This window comes from Aplysia californica, unplaced genomic scaffold (genome assembly GCF_000002075.1).
Source record: "Aplysia californica isolate F4 #8 unplaced genomic scaffold, AplCal3.0 scaffold00126, whole genome shotgun sequence".
NCBI lineage: Eukaryota > Metazoa > Mollusca > Gastropoda > Aplysiida > Aplysiidae > Aplysia > Aplysia californica.
In genome coordinates, this window is record NW_004797396.1 from 1,349,779 (window position 1) to 1,366,120 (window position 16,342).

A 16,342-nucleotide genomic window follows, 5' to 3' on the forward strand; every position below is an offset into this window, starting at 1 on the left:
AGTCGTTCCCGTCCTTCCGCTCGAATGCATGGAGTCTCGGTCCGCCCGCCCGCTCGCTCGCTAAACGAACTGTTGTCTCTGCCCAATGTGTAGCGAGTAGCGAACTACTCTTCACAAACGGACGGTTCGATACCCATCCGCTCGTTTGTGGGTAGTGCCAGCGAGTAGTTCGTTACTCGCGGACGCTAATTTTGCGAGCCCGACCCAACCCTACTGTGTGCTCATGTGTGATCATATCATATCGCATACAACATGCACCAAAGTCATTTTTCTTATAGTTTTGACAAGAGAGCATCCAAATCAGAACCATAACTGAGGCACTCCTTATTTTTCAATTAAAAACTAGGAATGAATAAATAATGAAACCAAACGAATATATAAGGAAACATGCCCTTTGTTGTCCTTAAGCGAATAATGGTTTTATCTGAAAACCCCCAGAAATTGATTTTGGCAAGTAACTATATAAGGATCCTGTCGATATTACGTGTGCAAGAACATGAGCGTGTGTGTGTGTGTGTGTGTGTGCTATAACTTGCATTGTGGAAACTGGTTGATACAAATGATCAATTTCTCAAATTTTTCCTAGTGAGGACTAGTGAAAGTGAACTTGTCTCATCTCACCTCGTTGGCCTTGAAGCTTCTGCCCTGCATGCCGTGCTTGTGGAAGGCCAGGACACTGTCTTGGAGGGTCACTGGTGGGGAGACAAACACAGACAGTTAGCTCAGAGATCTCACACACACACACACACCCGGTTAGCACACACACACACACGGTTAGCACGCACACGCACACACATACACGTTTGTCAGAGACTAACTGCACTTGCAACACAATTGGGTCAAAACAGTGTTGAAGATTAGAGCTGTCACAAGAGAGTGGTATACAAAGAAAAGAACGAGGAGAGATAAGGATGCTAGATCTTTGACAGGAAAGAAGGAGCATATCACACTTGACCACCCGCCAACCACCCACCCACAGCCATTTATTGGGAAGAAGGAGCAAGATAGACAGAAACAGAGGGGGGGGGGGGAATAGACCTACTGGTGACACCCACCAAGCACATATCAAGTCACTTGCTCACTACTAGTTGTCATGGAGCAGAAAGAGAACAACAATAGGCACATTGTCTTAGTTTTTTGTTTTTGTAAGGGTTTTACGGCACTTGCAACACAAAAAGGTCATATAAGTGAGTGCCGAAGATTAGATGTGTTACAAGAGAGTAACAAACACAAAAAAGAAGGAGGAGAGATCAGGACGATAGATGTTTGATAGGAAAGAAGGAGAAAACCACACCAGAGCACCCGCCAACCACCCACGCACACTGTCTGGTCAGGTCTTGCTTGAAAGATGTGAGTTAGGGGTAGTACACAGGCACAATAACGGCTATTCAACGTGGGGAAAAATAAAACTGACAGTCATAAAAAAAAAGAGTAAAGATAGACAGACAGAAACAAAAGAGGTAAAGAAAAGGCACAAAAATACACACACACACATTCACACACACACACACACCACACACACACACACATCAGAATGCGCACACACACACACACCACACACACACACACACAGCAAGATACACACGTACACTAAAGACAAACAAACACACACAGTAAGTAATATCTAGTGAGTCCACAACACAGTCAAAGTGTAGCTCACTCCGCAAGGACGCACGCACACACGTGCACACACAACTGCACATACACAGACACTAACATGTGCACCCACAAACACGTGCACACACATAAACACATACCACACACATACACCAGTGCTACCCACCTACCAGCATAAATTTTTGTTATCAACAGATAGAAAATTAGTAAGCTGACATAAAAATTTGTAGTATGGCCATGGAAAATCTTTTTAGTTTCAGTAAAGGTTTTACGGCGCTCGCAACTGCATAAGGTCTTATGAGCGTCAGAAGATTAGACGTGTTACAAGAGAGTAACAATGTTACAATAGAGTAACAAACATAAAAAAGGAGGGGAGATAAGGACGATAGATGTTTGATAGGAAAGAAGAAGCAAATCACACCAGAGCACCCGCCAACCACCCATGGAAAATCTTAAATTGGCTGTCAAGGACAGATGTTATAGTCCACTATAGTATAAATGTAGCGTAAACAAAAGTGTGATGACCTTGTCAATCTGAGGTTTGTTTTTCTCCTGGCTTTGGCCCTTCTAAAGTCTGGTGTTTTTCTAAGGGCAAAGTGGCACTGCACAAATGGTGTTAATACTGTTACAGTTCGACAGCTGCACATGATGTAGTGACGTAGACAGTCCGGGTCTGCTAGTTTTTCTATTTTTCTTTCCTTATACATCAAAAAGATTGGCAGTGGGTTGCGGTAGTCAAACATTTTTTAAAAAAATCTGTACCAATGGTATTACGGTCGTATTTTTGTAAAGCTGAATAAAAATCATAACAATTTCACCAACTTCATAATGGTGGGCAACCCTCACACACACACACACACACACACACAGACATGCACACACATAGACAGACAGAAAGACAAACACACACACACACATACATGCACACACATAGACGGACAGAAAGACAAAACACACACACACAGACACCCGCAAATGACACCCACACATGACAAACACATGACACACACACACAGACACACACACACATACACACACACACACAGACACACACACACATACATGACACACACACATACACACACACACAGAGACACACACACACACACACACAAACAAAAACACACACATGACACACACAAGTACCTAGCGAGTCCACCACACAGTCAAAGTGTAGCTCTGCCTGCTGTTTCCGGCTAGACTTGAGTTTCCCGCCGAGACTGACCACTTTCACAAACTCTGTGGAGCAAACAGACGCCACTCATCACCACCACTGTAACACACCGCTGAACACTTGCATCAAAATTATTGTTCATAAATTAGATTAGTTTTACTACCAGATTTATGGCACTTGCAACATTAAGTCATATAAGTGCCAAAGATTTGAGCAGTTACTAGACAGTTTTAGCTTTGGTAAGAGTTTTACAGCACTTGCAACACAATGAGGTCATGTAGGTGCCGAAGACTAGGGGTGTTACTGTGGAGTACCATGCAATGATAAGAAGGAGAGATAGCAAAGAGAGAGCAAACCACACTAGAGCACCTGTCAACCACCCACTTTCCATAAATCGTAAGACTTTAACATTTGTACCCTGCCAGTGATTTGTACATTGAAGGTGGTCTTTTTGAGTGACCAGTTATTCGACTTAATCTTATTCATTCCAAAAATTTTTTAAATACATTTCCCCCTACAAAAATGTTCAATAAGAGTTATCATAAATAGTTAGCATTTAAAAATTTTGCGAGCAAGAAAATGAAAGGGAACAAATGATTTGAACTACGACCGTCCTGACCCTAAACCAAGCTTGCTACAAGGTGAGCTCACAACAATTACTTAGCAATTGGAGGAAAAAGCAACACAGACAGAGAGAAACAACAAAGAGGCAGAAATGACGACGTACAAATAAGTGGTGTCCTCACACGACCCACTAAACTGGCACAAGCTGACAAAATGTCTTTTTCTTTTATTCACAGCAGTTTTGAGAAAAAGAGGCTTTATGTCAGCATAACCATTGAAAAATAGAATGCTTCCAAAATTTGCATTCCAGTTCATTAAAAAACTAGTCAGTTTTACTTTGATTCTTTCACACAAGTAGGCTAACTGATCAGGCTTTTGATCAAGCGAATAAAAACTGTTGGCGCCAAAATGAAAAAAAAGGCATTTTGTCAGCTTACGGCCATATAGCTTGTTCACTTTCGTCTGACAGCGTTAAAAAAATTCTAGCTCATTGAATAATTTACCTATGCCCACAAAACTTTTCAAGGCACTTCTGCAGGCCAGCGAACAAACAAAACAATTTTTTAAAAAAATCTTGACCCAGTAATAAAAAAGTTTTTCTCTTTGGGCCCTATATCAAAAACCGCTCTTTGGATGCATACACATGATAACTAAAATAAATGACTTACAGTAACCTAGCTTACAAATTGCTCATTTTGAGACAGCGACACCACCCTGCCCCCATATTTCAGTGCAAGATTGTCGATTTTATCACCCGGCTGCCTATACGTCTCCACCTTAGTCTCCAAAATTACTCACTGCACCTTTTGAATCGTGTTGCTTAGGTATACGTTAGAGCATGGTGCTGAGGAAAATATGTCAACTTTCAAATGTTACAGGTATTTGCAGTAAATCTCCTATTCTTTTTTGGACCCGCTTTAGTCATAACTCTTTAAACTCCATCAGACGCTCAGCATTCGGCGGTAATAACCCTGTTCCCCATTGAACGCTGGGGGTGTCCGATTACTAGTGACAACTGTTTCGTTTTATCTAGTGCTAGTTTTTGCTTGTTTTTCAGAACTATTACCAAACCAAGTTTTTTTTGGTAATGATTAAGCCTTTGTTTCCGTCATTTAGAAATTGTTGGCAAGCTTTTGGGGTTATAATGAGACAGTGCACCTGGTTTAGGAGACTAGCAAAAACTCAGGGTTTAATGAGTTAAAGCAAAGAAAACGTGTCTGAACCTTAATTTGTAGTGACTTTTATGAATGAGCTTTTAGATTCTGTAGGTCATCCAACTTTTAGCCCATTATGCAAAAATGCGAGAAGATTGAACAGAGAGATTTCATTTCATTTTGTTCAAACCGCGGTCAGACGAAAGTAAACAGGCTGTAGCATTCTAGTAAACTTCCGCGGCCGGACACTTACTGTCGTAACATATCAGCACAGAGTCCTTCTCCAGCTGTGTCACGTTCACCACCGGCAGGGCTTCTGAGACCGCTGTAAAACACACAGAGAAAAACAGGGGATCTTGAGTTAAAGAAGAAATGTAACAATGTACTTCTTGTTTGTTTGCTTGAGTAAATAAAAGCACATGGACACAAGAAAAGCAAGAAATACTCACAATAACAAAAGGGAAAGAAAAGAAGTAGGACAGCCAGTGGGGCCCTCCAATCATCGGCATAATGTACTGCAACCTCCTCACAGAATATAACATCTACCATCGTCAGCTGCCATCCTCAGGCTTTTGAGTAAATAGCAGCACATGCACACAATATGGATCATTTAGTGCAGAGAAAAAGCTAGAAAGACTGACAGAAACAACAGAATGGAAGAAAAGTAGGAAAAGAAGCACAACCAAACCACCCGCTCATCTTCATGTTTAAGATTCATTTATTTTTTGTATGAGTAAAGAGAAGCACATCGACGACACAACAACAGTCATTGAGTGTTTGAGAAAATTAGGAAGATAAAGGAGAGCATACTAGAGGCACCATCAAACCACTTGTGATCCAGTGTAGAATAAAAAAATAAGGGGTCACGAAGGTGGGAAAGAAAAAAAATAGCTAAGAAAACACTAGAAGAGAGGGAAAAAATTGACATCACGTACACCACCCCCTTCCCCAATCCAATCCCATTTGTACACAACAATGAGCATGCCAGTCAATATCCACACGCCTTAAAAGACTTCTAAATGTGCCATAGACTGAAAAGGAGATTAAATAATTTAAGTCTGAAACAATAAGAACAAACTCCCCCCCCCCCCTTAAAAAAACACACACCACACATAATCGATGTTGCAAGAAAATTGCTCAATGTAGCTTGATCTAGCAATAAGGGAAGAGTAGAAACATTTTTTAGCTACCAATTCTTCTTGCAAAAGCTCACTAAACAGATGTACGACATTAAAAAATCAGAGAAAATCAAGGAAAGGTTGTCGAGAAATTTCAACACAAGATTTAGAGTTGAGGCTTTTCAACCTTATCAGTCACTTTTCCAGACTACTGAACTTCTTGCAGATTTAATGATTTATGACTGAAACTACCTTCTTGGACAAGACTTTTTACCGTCAGATTGGGACTTTACGTTGCCCTGCATCTTATCGATGAGAAACAAAAGAAGACCCAAAAAACCCACAAGAGACTGGCAAGAGAAAAACAATTTCGTAGGTGAAGGAGTCAATAAAATATGGTTTTACTAAAAGCCTTAACTCGTTTTGCTTTGAAGTGTGGTTATCAATGAGAACTGTACTAACAAAGCTGATGATGCTTGCCATGAAAAAGTTGGTGGCTCTTATACAACGAACATAGACCAAGATATTGACTTAAGTCTACCTGTGTCCTATCTGTGCATGTTGTCGGTGTAGCAAGCAATCCACCTAAGTTAGCAAGGCCCACGCAGCGCCGATGAGTGTGACAGAAATCGGGGACTCCCGTATAGGCCCTGCGGGCTTGTTTTACCGGACCCGTTTTCTCACGGTGCCATATTTTCATTCACTTGTACGGGCTTGTTTCTCAATGGATGAAAGCGAAACTTGGCAGCCAATGAGAAAAGAGGTCAAACTAGTCACATGCGAAAAAGAAAACTCGTAGGTTACTTGGTTATGGTACTTTTCGTGTCCGAAGTTTGAGCACTCGGCTACACCAGATTTGGTGGAATTTTGGATTTCTTTTTTCACAACCTTGGTTGACAACCTTTCTCCTTTATTGTCTTCAAATTTTATTAATGTATGTTGCATACGTTTTGCGTACCATTGCAAAACACCACCCAAACTCGACTGCATTCGGGCATTCCGCTGAGTAGGTCGGGCTAGCCGGCGTCGAGTGGAAAATTCCATGACATCATAAAGAAACAGGTCGGGGAAAGTCTACTGCGCGAGAGAGACGGGGAAACCATGTTCACCAGTTCGGCTTTCCAAAAGCTAAAAAGCACTTTTTAGGCTTTATCTTTAAGCCTGCATGAAATTTATTTGCTTTGGATATGATAAAAAGACTTTCTGCATACAAAAAAATCGGGGAGGAGAGATCACATTCTTGCTTTATCGATCGATGTTGACGGTTCTCACGATCCTGTTATTCCCCCGACCTAGATCTACATGGACTCGTCAGTTTCGTGCCAAGGAACAAGAATTATAACACTACATAGTTATAGCAAAGATAGTACATCGTAGGGTGTAGTATCTTTGGTTATAGTAGCTTACATAAATTCATAGAATGACTTTCTCGTTAGCAAGGAACAAAATATAGATTAAATCTAAAGAATTGGTGACTGGGGTGTCTTTTTTATGTATGATTACTAGTATTTTCTACCAATTTTGTAACGGTACGGAGATGGGTAAACTTCTGAAAGGAAAAGCGTTGTGGACACCCAGCTGGAGCCACAACCACGTTCTGGGGGGCGCATCTGGTGTATTTCAAATGCTAAGGAGGTTCAAGCAAAATTTGAAAAATTCAAATGAACCCAACATAGTCAGTACACTTTCTCTTGTCTTCTGTTCCATTTCAGATGTTTGTTTGCTTTCTTTCACTATCTGTTTTTGGTGCCTGTACACAGAGCACACCTGGTATGTTATGTTATACAATTATACACAAAAATATTGCAAGAAAAGTTAATGGATATCCCATTTTAGTAAAATACCCAGGGTACCTTTTCAACGTTTTCGCTCACAGTGATAAAAGAGCCTTTCATACAAAAAAATAACAGGAGATTTGGAATCTGCAGGAAAAAATACAAAAGATAGCCAAGTTTCGTAGATATATTTTAAAAAATAAGAAAGTTACAGGAGTTTGAATGTTGGCTGCAAGTCCTTGGCCTAAGATTTCTATGAATTTTTTTACACATTTCCCCTGATATTTGAAAAACTACTGCAGATACATCAAATATCTTTATAGATATACTATATGGTTCTGCAGGAAAAACTACAATAGGCTGCCAAGTTTCATTCATGTATTCCGTTTATTACAAAATTTATTATAAAAAATGCCTCAAAACACCCAAAAATGTGGACCGTGTTTTGGGATTTTTTCCTTATATGAAAATCACCCCCAAAAAAATTCATTAAAAAAATCATAACTAAGGCTATCATATGCACATTGTTTTGTTGGCTTTAGAGCAAAAAAAAATTTTTCATGGTTCTTGCTACCTAAGTCGGTTTGGATACTTTTTTGCACCAGAGGCAAAAAACTAGTTTTTGACGTGTTGTTCCTATCAGAAATCATGATAAGAAAGAAATTTGTAAACCCAGACCATAGCATTAAACTGCATTTTGGTGATGTTCAAAAGTGCATCTTTGATAGAGCTTTGGGGGGGGAGAAAATTCTCAAAATTTGGACTTGAGTAAATTGCTTGCGACAAAGATGATGTTTCCTATACAAAAGGATATGCAGTAGGTTGTCCCCCACTCACCTGTGCCTGGGTCTGTGTCTGTGAACCAGCTGGTCATGCTGTTCAGGTTGATAATATCAAACTTGACGTGATTGCGGTCGTGTCTGTGGGAGAAAAGATCATTGTGAATCAAAGCAGCATGTCTCAAAACACACAAACAACTATAATACAATATTGTGTGGACTCATGTTTAGACTTGCCTTTACCCATACACACACAGACAGCCAAAGGCCACTGTTCACATACCTAAGCGTGTGATTCACCCTTCAACCTCTCCTCAACACTGATGCACACACACACACAAAAACACAGGTCTCTGATATACACACAAACATGTGACTTGCCATCTGATCCTCTCTCTCAAGAACGGATGCAAGCAGGCACACACAAGAGGTATGCGCCCAGGCACGGACACACACACATAACAGACTCACCCTTTCCGTACACCGTAGCAGACCATGGGGTACTCCAGCTCTGGGCTGATGAACATCTCAAACACATGGAGCTGGGCTGGCATCTGCTCCGTCTCAAATGTCTGGGGGAAATAAGAATAAAAATAATAACAATAACAATAAGGATAATACAAGATGATTATAATAATAATAATAATAATAAAAGTTAATCCGTCAATGTCTGACAATGTCCAATACATTTGCAAAGTACGTCTCTTTAGCAAAATAGAAGAAGGGTTAGAGATGACTTGTGGCTCCTGCTATGGCCTATGAGAGTTTAGTTTTTAGTTTTAGTAAGAGTTTTACGGCCCTTGCAACACAATAAGGTCATATAAGTGCCGAAGATTAGAGGTGTTACAAGAGAGTAACAAACACAAAAAACAAGGAGGAGAGATCAGGACGATAGATGTTTGATAGGAAAGAAGGAGCAAACCACACCAGAGCACCCGCCAACCACCCACGGCCTATGAGACCAATTCTGTGAGGAAAACAAACACAGAAAATACATGCAAACTTTTTTACCTTCTTGCAAATGTTATACACTTCTTTTAACACCATTTAGATCATTTCGGAGGAGGGCAGCTGTGACTGTGCCAGTTAGGGTCAACCCAGACTGAGTCAAATACAACACCGAGAGGCTCGACACAACAACTTCTGTTCACAAATGACTCAAGCCCTCAGTATGCCTTGGTGAACAACTTAAAACTTTATCTCTGGCAAGCCACTCCCAGTGGCCCGTGGTCGGAACCGCTGTGCCGTTGAGCCACTGACAGCGGCTCAGGTACATTCTTTTACACCAACTTCAACATCAAACTATTTTTTGGTACTAGCCGGAAACAGGTTTTTTTTATCTGCATTTCATTCATTAATGAAGAACTATCAATACAGGTTCACTTGCTTTCATGTGATGACCAATTTAATGACGATTTTGTCATTTTTAGATTAAGTACAAAAAAAAAGGGCCTCAGCATAGTGAGAGATAAAGAGTTAAACGAAGTGAAAACTGACTATAAAACACATTGAAAATGTTTCCACCCACATCAGCACAATGATTTAGAACATTTCAGAAACAGCCAGCTTTCATCCTGCCTATTTGGCCAGAAACCAGGTGGAGGGGGAAACAGCAGGCAAGCAGACAAACAGATATCATCATTCAGTGCCAGATCAGCGGCAGACATCGGCAATCATGTTTCTCCACTCATTCCTGTGCTTGGATGCTCTTAAAAAAGCTACGTTACCCTGATCTTTCCCCGTTACCCATTTGTTTAGGTTCCCTGCGTAAGTTGCTCTGAGCCTACCCCTTCCTCGTTTGCCTTCAGTTTTGCAAGTGAGAGCCAGATGTTCAAGACCTTTATGTCTCTTCAGGTGTCTCAAAAACTGCACTTATCCCTTCCTCATTGTTTCTAACAGTGGGCTTCATGAAGTACTACCCCATGTGATACCAGATGAAATAACTTCCTACCTTGAGCAACATGAACTTGTTGAGTGGTTCGTACCACTGCATCAGAATGACTCCGTTGGCCAGCGCCCCACACAGGTAGCGGTAGCCGTTGTAGGGGTTGCGGCCCACACAGCAGCGCAAGCAGCCCCGCGTGTCCGGGACTTTCACCGTGGGCTGGAGGCGCCTGTGCCGGGGATGGGGAGAGAAAGACATTTATTTATTATTTAGGGGTTGTCTTTCATAAGAGATTTACAGCACTTCACAACCTCAGTGCTTTCTTGTCGGAGATACCTCAGTGCTTTCTTGTCGGATCTCCATTTTGTTTTTAACAGTGAAAATTTGACATCTTTATCTTAGGCTCACCCTTTGTTATGAACTGTTTTCAGTTATTAAAAATGGAGATACGACAAAAAAGCACTGGGGTCACGACTTGCTACACAATTAGGTATACAAGTGCTGAAGATTAGAGGTGCTTATTCAGAGTAACATACCAACAAAAAAGAAGAAAAGATCATGATAGAGGTTTGATAGGAAAGAAACAAAGCATACCAGAGCACCTGCTAGCCACCCAGGTTTATTCTTAAACTCTTTCTGTACCATGCACCAATATATCACTGCCTTTCTTCACACCATGTAACCATTCGCTGATAAACTGTGGCAGGAAAACAGTTAAAGAGACGCATATTGACACAATAATGGTCAATTAACGCAGTAAGGAGGATGATAAGACAGGAACAACAGAGGGAAAGAAAGACAGGCAAGAACAACTGAGGGAAAGACAGACAGGAACAGAGGGAAAGACAGACAGGAACAACGGAGGGAAAGACAGACAGGAACAGAGGGAAAGACAGACAGGAACAACGGAGGGAAAGACAGACAGGAACAGAGGGAAAGACAGACAGGAACAATGGAGGGAAAGACAGACAAGAACAACTGAGGGAAAGACAGACAGACAAGAACAACAGAGGGAAAGAAAGGAAGTAGAACGTACCAGTTGTGGCCTCCAACCACCCAAGTGTGTGTGTGTGTGTGTGTGTTGTTGTGTGTCTGTGTGTTTATGTGTTTGAGTTGGGAGGAGGAGGAGGAGAGTGAGAGAAGAGAAAAGAAGAGAAGAGAAAGAGAGAGAGAGAGAGAGAGAGAGAGAGAGAGAGAGAGAGAGAGAGAGAGAGAGAGAGCCTAGCCTATGAATCACTGTCTCACCTGGGTACAAGCTTCTCTGGAATTTTGTTCATGGGTAAGGAGAACCGGCTGTTCTGTCTGGTGTGCAGCATCATGAGGTCGTGCCGGTACAGCGTCGGAGTCTTGCCTGATGGGACCACACACGGAGAAAGACCAGGGTCAATCAACAACAAATGCTTCGATATAAAAGTTGTTTTAATTTAAGTAAGCGTTTTACGGCTCTTGTAACAGAACAAGGTCAGTTACATGCCGTAGATTAGAGGTGTTACAAGGTAGTAACAAACACATATAAAAGAAGGAGGAGAGATGAGGACGATAAAGAGGAAACCGCATTAGAGCATCCTCCAACCAACCACAATATAAAAGTTAATGCATATGGACAAGGTAAGTAAAACCGTCAAGAGAGTTTGTTTTGGGCCTTTTTTAAGACAGGTTGAATTAAGGAGTAACATACTACCATGGAACATTTTTTTGTTTTGTGGTGGTGGTGGTGAGTGAGTGCGTGTGTAGGAACAGCCTCAATGTGAGAAAAAAACACACATTGACATAATAGCTACCGTTTGGTGCTTGGGAAAAGCAAGATACACAGACAGAAACACCAAAGGGAGAAGAAAGAAGCAGGACCCACAAATACCACCCTAAAACCACCAGCCTTGAGCCTTTCTGAGCAACTGGATAAGCAAAATCTTCAACAGACAAGACCGAATCTCATATTATCATAATAATAGCAAGGACAATAATAATAATAATAATAATAACAATAATAGAAATAACGATAAGAATAAATCATAATAACAATATAATAATAACAACAACAGCAATAATAATAATAATAATAACAATAAAAGAATGATAACAACAGCTTGCCCGTATATATACAGAGCACATCCCTTCTACAAGGAGGGCTCTATGCCTCTCACAATTCACGACTACCCCGACAGATCCAAAACGATACGGAATCTGTCTCTACATCCTAGGCAAGGTTCTCTCACCAGACAGGGACATGAGTACATCCTTGATGGCGTAGAGCCAGATACATCTGCGGGCGTGGACCAGCTCCATGGACGCCTCGTGTATCTCATTCAGGTTCAGGGTGTAGAGTCCTTCGTTGGCTCCGATAAATATCAATTGATCTGTAAACCACAATCATCAGAACATTATAAGTAGATTAGTAGTATCTAATTGGTAACACAATCATCATAACATTATAAGTAGATTAAAATCATCTAATCGGTAAAACAATCATCACTATACTGTAAGTAGATTAGTATCTGTAACAAATCACTCATAATTTTATATCTAACCTCAGAAAATCAAATAAACAAATAAATAAATGAATAAATAAATAAATAAAAAATAAATCCATACGAAGCTTTGTGGAGCCACATAAAGAATATTCCAAAATTCACAAAGAAACTTGACTCTTCATCCTCAAAGTTAGTTTGGGTTCTACCTTTCCTATGGGCTTCCACCAGATTTTAGATCTAACACTATAAAAAACGCTGGGATAACGGGGAGCAAATAGAGATAGAATGATCTGAACGAGTTAAAGTTGTATCCCATCATCATCATCAAGTGTCTTGTCTGGAGCAGACATTGGCAGTTATGGTTCTTCTCCATCTAAGGCCCTCATGAATGAGTCATTGTTCATTGTGTTGTTTGATGCCCAGGTGTTTAGGCTGTTCATCAATCTTCTGTAAAGGCATCCTCAGCTTTTTTTCCCCATTGAATTTTTCATACTCAGTTGTTCCAACCCTCTTTTTCTGAACACAGGTTCCATGAATTTCATCTGTATCACATAAAAGATCAATTTTTGTCCTGGTTATTAGTGACAGACTGTCGACACAGAAGTGGTGGTACAAGGAAACTCTTGTCATTTCTCATGAGGGGTGCTTCCTTGATATTTTACTTTAAGCACAATTTACTCTGTTATACGTTTTCCCTACCATACATAATTTAAATGCCAATAACTTTTAAACCGTTGAAGGTACTAGCAAGAAATAAAAAAGGGCCCTAAATCAAAACACGTGGATTTCTCAGTTGCAAATTTTGACCCATGTGAAGGGTTTTCTGGTGCTGCCACATATAGTCGCTTTTAAGCACAAGGAGGCTATCCCGAAAGATGCTGTTTTGAAAAAAATCGAAGGTCAAATTTTTGCCCCTTGTTCAGTATCTTTAAAAGACAAGGAGAGTTTTCTCTATAACCAAACAAATCACTGAAACCAAACTTCTCCTATAGGTAGGGCTTTGCCCACTTTTGGTGTAGGTCAAGATTTCTGGAAACCCCCCAAATCAGGGTTAGCCCGCTTGTCCTCAAAAGCGACCTTATTTCAGAGACAGAGCTGTCATGCAACAACCGGCTCAGGGCGGAGGGCACATGGAAAAGGACAGACTGACTTACCTCTAGTGTCCGGGTGTACCCAGCTGGCTGTGCAATTGATGTGGAGGGGGCAGCCGTTGAACACTTTGGAGAAACAAGCTCCCATCTGAAGAATGCAACAACACACATACATAGTCTTATTGTTTGTCTAAGTACGAGTTTTACAGCACTTGCAACACAAACAGGTCACACAGGTGCTGAAGATTAGAGGTGTTACTAGAAAGTAAGAAACAAGAAAAGGAGGAAATCGTTTTGTTTTTTTTAATAGTAGAGGGTTTTACGGCGCTCGCTACTGCATAAGGTCATATGAGCGCCAAAAGGAGGAAAGAGAAGGATGAAAGATGTTTCATGGGAAAGGAGCAAACCACACCAGAGCATCTGCAATTCATCCATTTGCTTTGTGTGAGAATTGGTTTGATAAGAGAAATACATCAACACAACAATGGTCATTCAGTTCTGGGAAAAAGCAAGACAGACAGAGAGAAACAACAGATTTATTTGTTTGTTTGAGTAAAGAGAAGGAAAAGCAAGACAGACAGAGAGAAACAACAGATTTATTTGTTTGTTTGAGTAAATAGAAGCAGATCGACACAACGATGCTCATTTAGAGCTGGGAAGTTTAGTTTAGTTTTAGTAGAGATTTTACGGCGCTCGCAACTGCATAAGGTCATATGAGCGCCAGAAGATTAGAGGTGTTACAAGAGAGTAACAAACATAAAAAAGAAGGAGGGGGGAGATAAGGACGAGAGATGTTTGATAGGGAAGAAGGAGCAAACCACACCAGAGCACCCGCCAACCACCCACAGAGCTGGGAAAAACTAAGACAGTTACACAGAAACAACAGAGGGAAGTTATAATAATAGATAGCATTCGTATAGCGCATATCCCCGCTCAGCAGCAGGCTCTATGCGCTTTACACTATATTATTACCCCAGCAGACCATAGAATACTCCGAAACATTCTCAGCTTCCCGGGAAGCATACAGTGCAAGCAGCCGATTAAGCGCTCAAACACTAACAAACTGACAAGATCTTTCGCTGTGTATAGCCGGGTACCCATTCCCATCTGGGTGAAGTGAGGAAAATTCGTGTAAAGTGCCTTTCCCAAGGACACAACGTCGGGCCCCTGACGGGATTCGAACCCAAGACCTTACGGTTGCGAGTCCGAGAGCCTAACCACTAAGGCAACTGACGCCACAGTTAAGAAGTAGGACCTACGAGTACCGCCCTCCTGTTTTAGTAAAAGTTTTATGGAACTTGCAACACAATAAGGTCATAAGATTAGAGGTGTTACAAGAGAGTAACAAACACAAAAAAGGAGGAGGAGAGAGAAAGATGATATAGTTTTTTATAGGAAAGAAAGAGCAAACCACACCAGAGCACCTGCAAACCATCCACATACCGCCCTCCTACCATCCGCAGAACAAAAGAGGAAAAGAAAGAGAAAATAGGAGCAGCTTGGTGTGTTTTCCAACGACCAACAAGAAAAGAGAAGAAAACTGGCACAAAAACAGTTATTCAGTGCCAGGGAAGAAGAAAGCATGACAGACAGAAGCAATCGCGGGACAGCATAGAAGTAGAACCTACCAGCAGCATCTTCTAGCCACTCTCAGACTTGCAATTTGTCAGCAAAAATAGTTATGTCGAAGTCCGACCCCCTCAGCCTTATCCCCCCCCCCCCCGAACTCTGTTACATATAAAGTTAATTGACTTGACCCATAGTGTGTGGTTGGGAGGGAAAGAGAGAGAAAGAGAGAGAGAGAGAGAGAGAGAGAGAGAGAGAGAGAGAGAGAGAGAGAGAGAGAGAGAGAGAGAGAGAGAGAAAGAGAAAGCAAAGAAAAAGAGAGAAGGAGAGACAGAAAATCAAAAGAGAGAAGGAGAGAAAGAAAACCGAAAAATAGAAAATAAGGCACATTTGGGCGTTCTATCCTACAGCACACTCATCAGTCAGGTTTGATCAACAAAAACTCTGTACTAAAGAAGATAGAGCAACACAACAGGGCACCCACAGCTACACCTCCCCATTGTTCCAGGTAACTGATTCATTGCCCTACAAGACAAAGACTGATTGATGGTGAAAAAACTTACATGAACCTGAGGCGTGGGTGGAAGACCATTGCTGACGGGGCGTTGTTGACTAGACTGGGCCTGCAACGTAATCAAAGGTAACAGATTAACATCCTCACAATGTTTAGAATTACTGCTCATTTATATTTTATGCATGTGACTGTAAGCCTGTTTAGTTAGTTAGTTATAGTAGAGGTTTTACGGCGCTCGCAACTGCATGAGGTCATATGAGCGCCAGAGGATTAGAGGTGTTACAAGAGAGTAAGAAACATAAAAAAGAAGAAGGGGAGATAAGGACGACAGATGTTTGATAGGAAAGAAGGAGCAAACCACATCAGAGCACCCGTCAACCACCCAATAAGCCTGTTTGTGAGTGCAAGCATACTATTGTTTTATTATAGTTATGTGCACAGATGTGTGTGGTGGACAGGATGTGTGAGGGAAGAATGTGTATAATTATATGGGTGTGCACATGTGCGTGTATGCGTGTATGTGCATGTTTGGGGTAGTGTGTGTGTGTGTATGTGTGCATGCGTGCGTGTGTGTGTATATGGTGAAACACCAAACCAAGGTGCCAGGATCTGGACAATAAAGATGTATCTTACA

General features: G+C 41.2%; 1 protein-coding gene across 4 annotated transcripts in view; it reads right to left on the bottom strand.

Moving 5' to 3' along the window:
* Nucleotides 1-16,342, bottom strand: part of LOC101845915 (mitogen-activated protein kinase kinase kinase kinase 5) — a 58,913-nt gene that overhangs the window by 11,135 nt on the left and 31,436 nt on the right. For all 4 annotated transcript variants that reach the window (XM_013081346.2, XM_035969220.1, XM_013081345.2 and 1 more), the window contains 10 exons: nt 15,758-15,817; nt 13,692-13,776; nt 12,283-12,423; nt 11,312-11,417; nt 10,133-10,295; nt 8,653-8,753; nt 8,240-8,322; nt 4,763-4,834; nt 2,764-2,856; nt 622-692 (listed from right to left, as the gene is read on the bottom strand). In XM_013081346.2, coding sequence (XP_012936800.1) covers nt 622-692; nt 2,764-2,856; nt 4,763-4,834; nt 8,240-8,322; nt 8,653-8,753; nt 10,133-10,295; nt 11,312-11,417; nt 12,283-12,423; nt 13,692-13,776; nt 15,758-15,817 — 975 coding nt within the window. The remainder of the gene's footprint in view (nt 1-621; nt 693-2,763; nt 2,857-4,762; nt 4,835-8,239; nt 8,323-8,652; nt 8,754-10,132; nt 10,296-11,311; nt 11,418-12,282; nt 12,424-13,691; nt 13,777-15,757; nt 15,818-16,342) is intronic.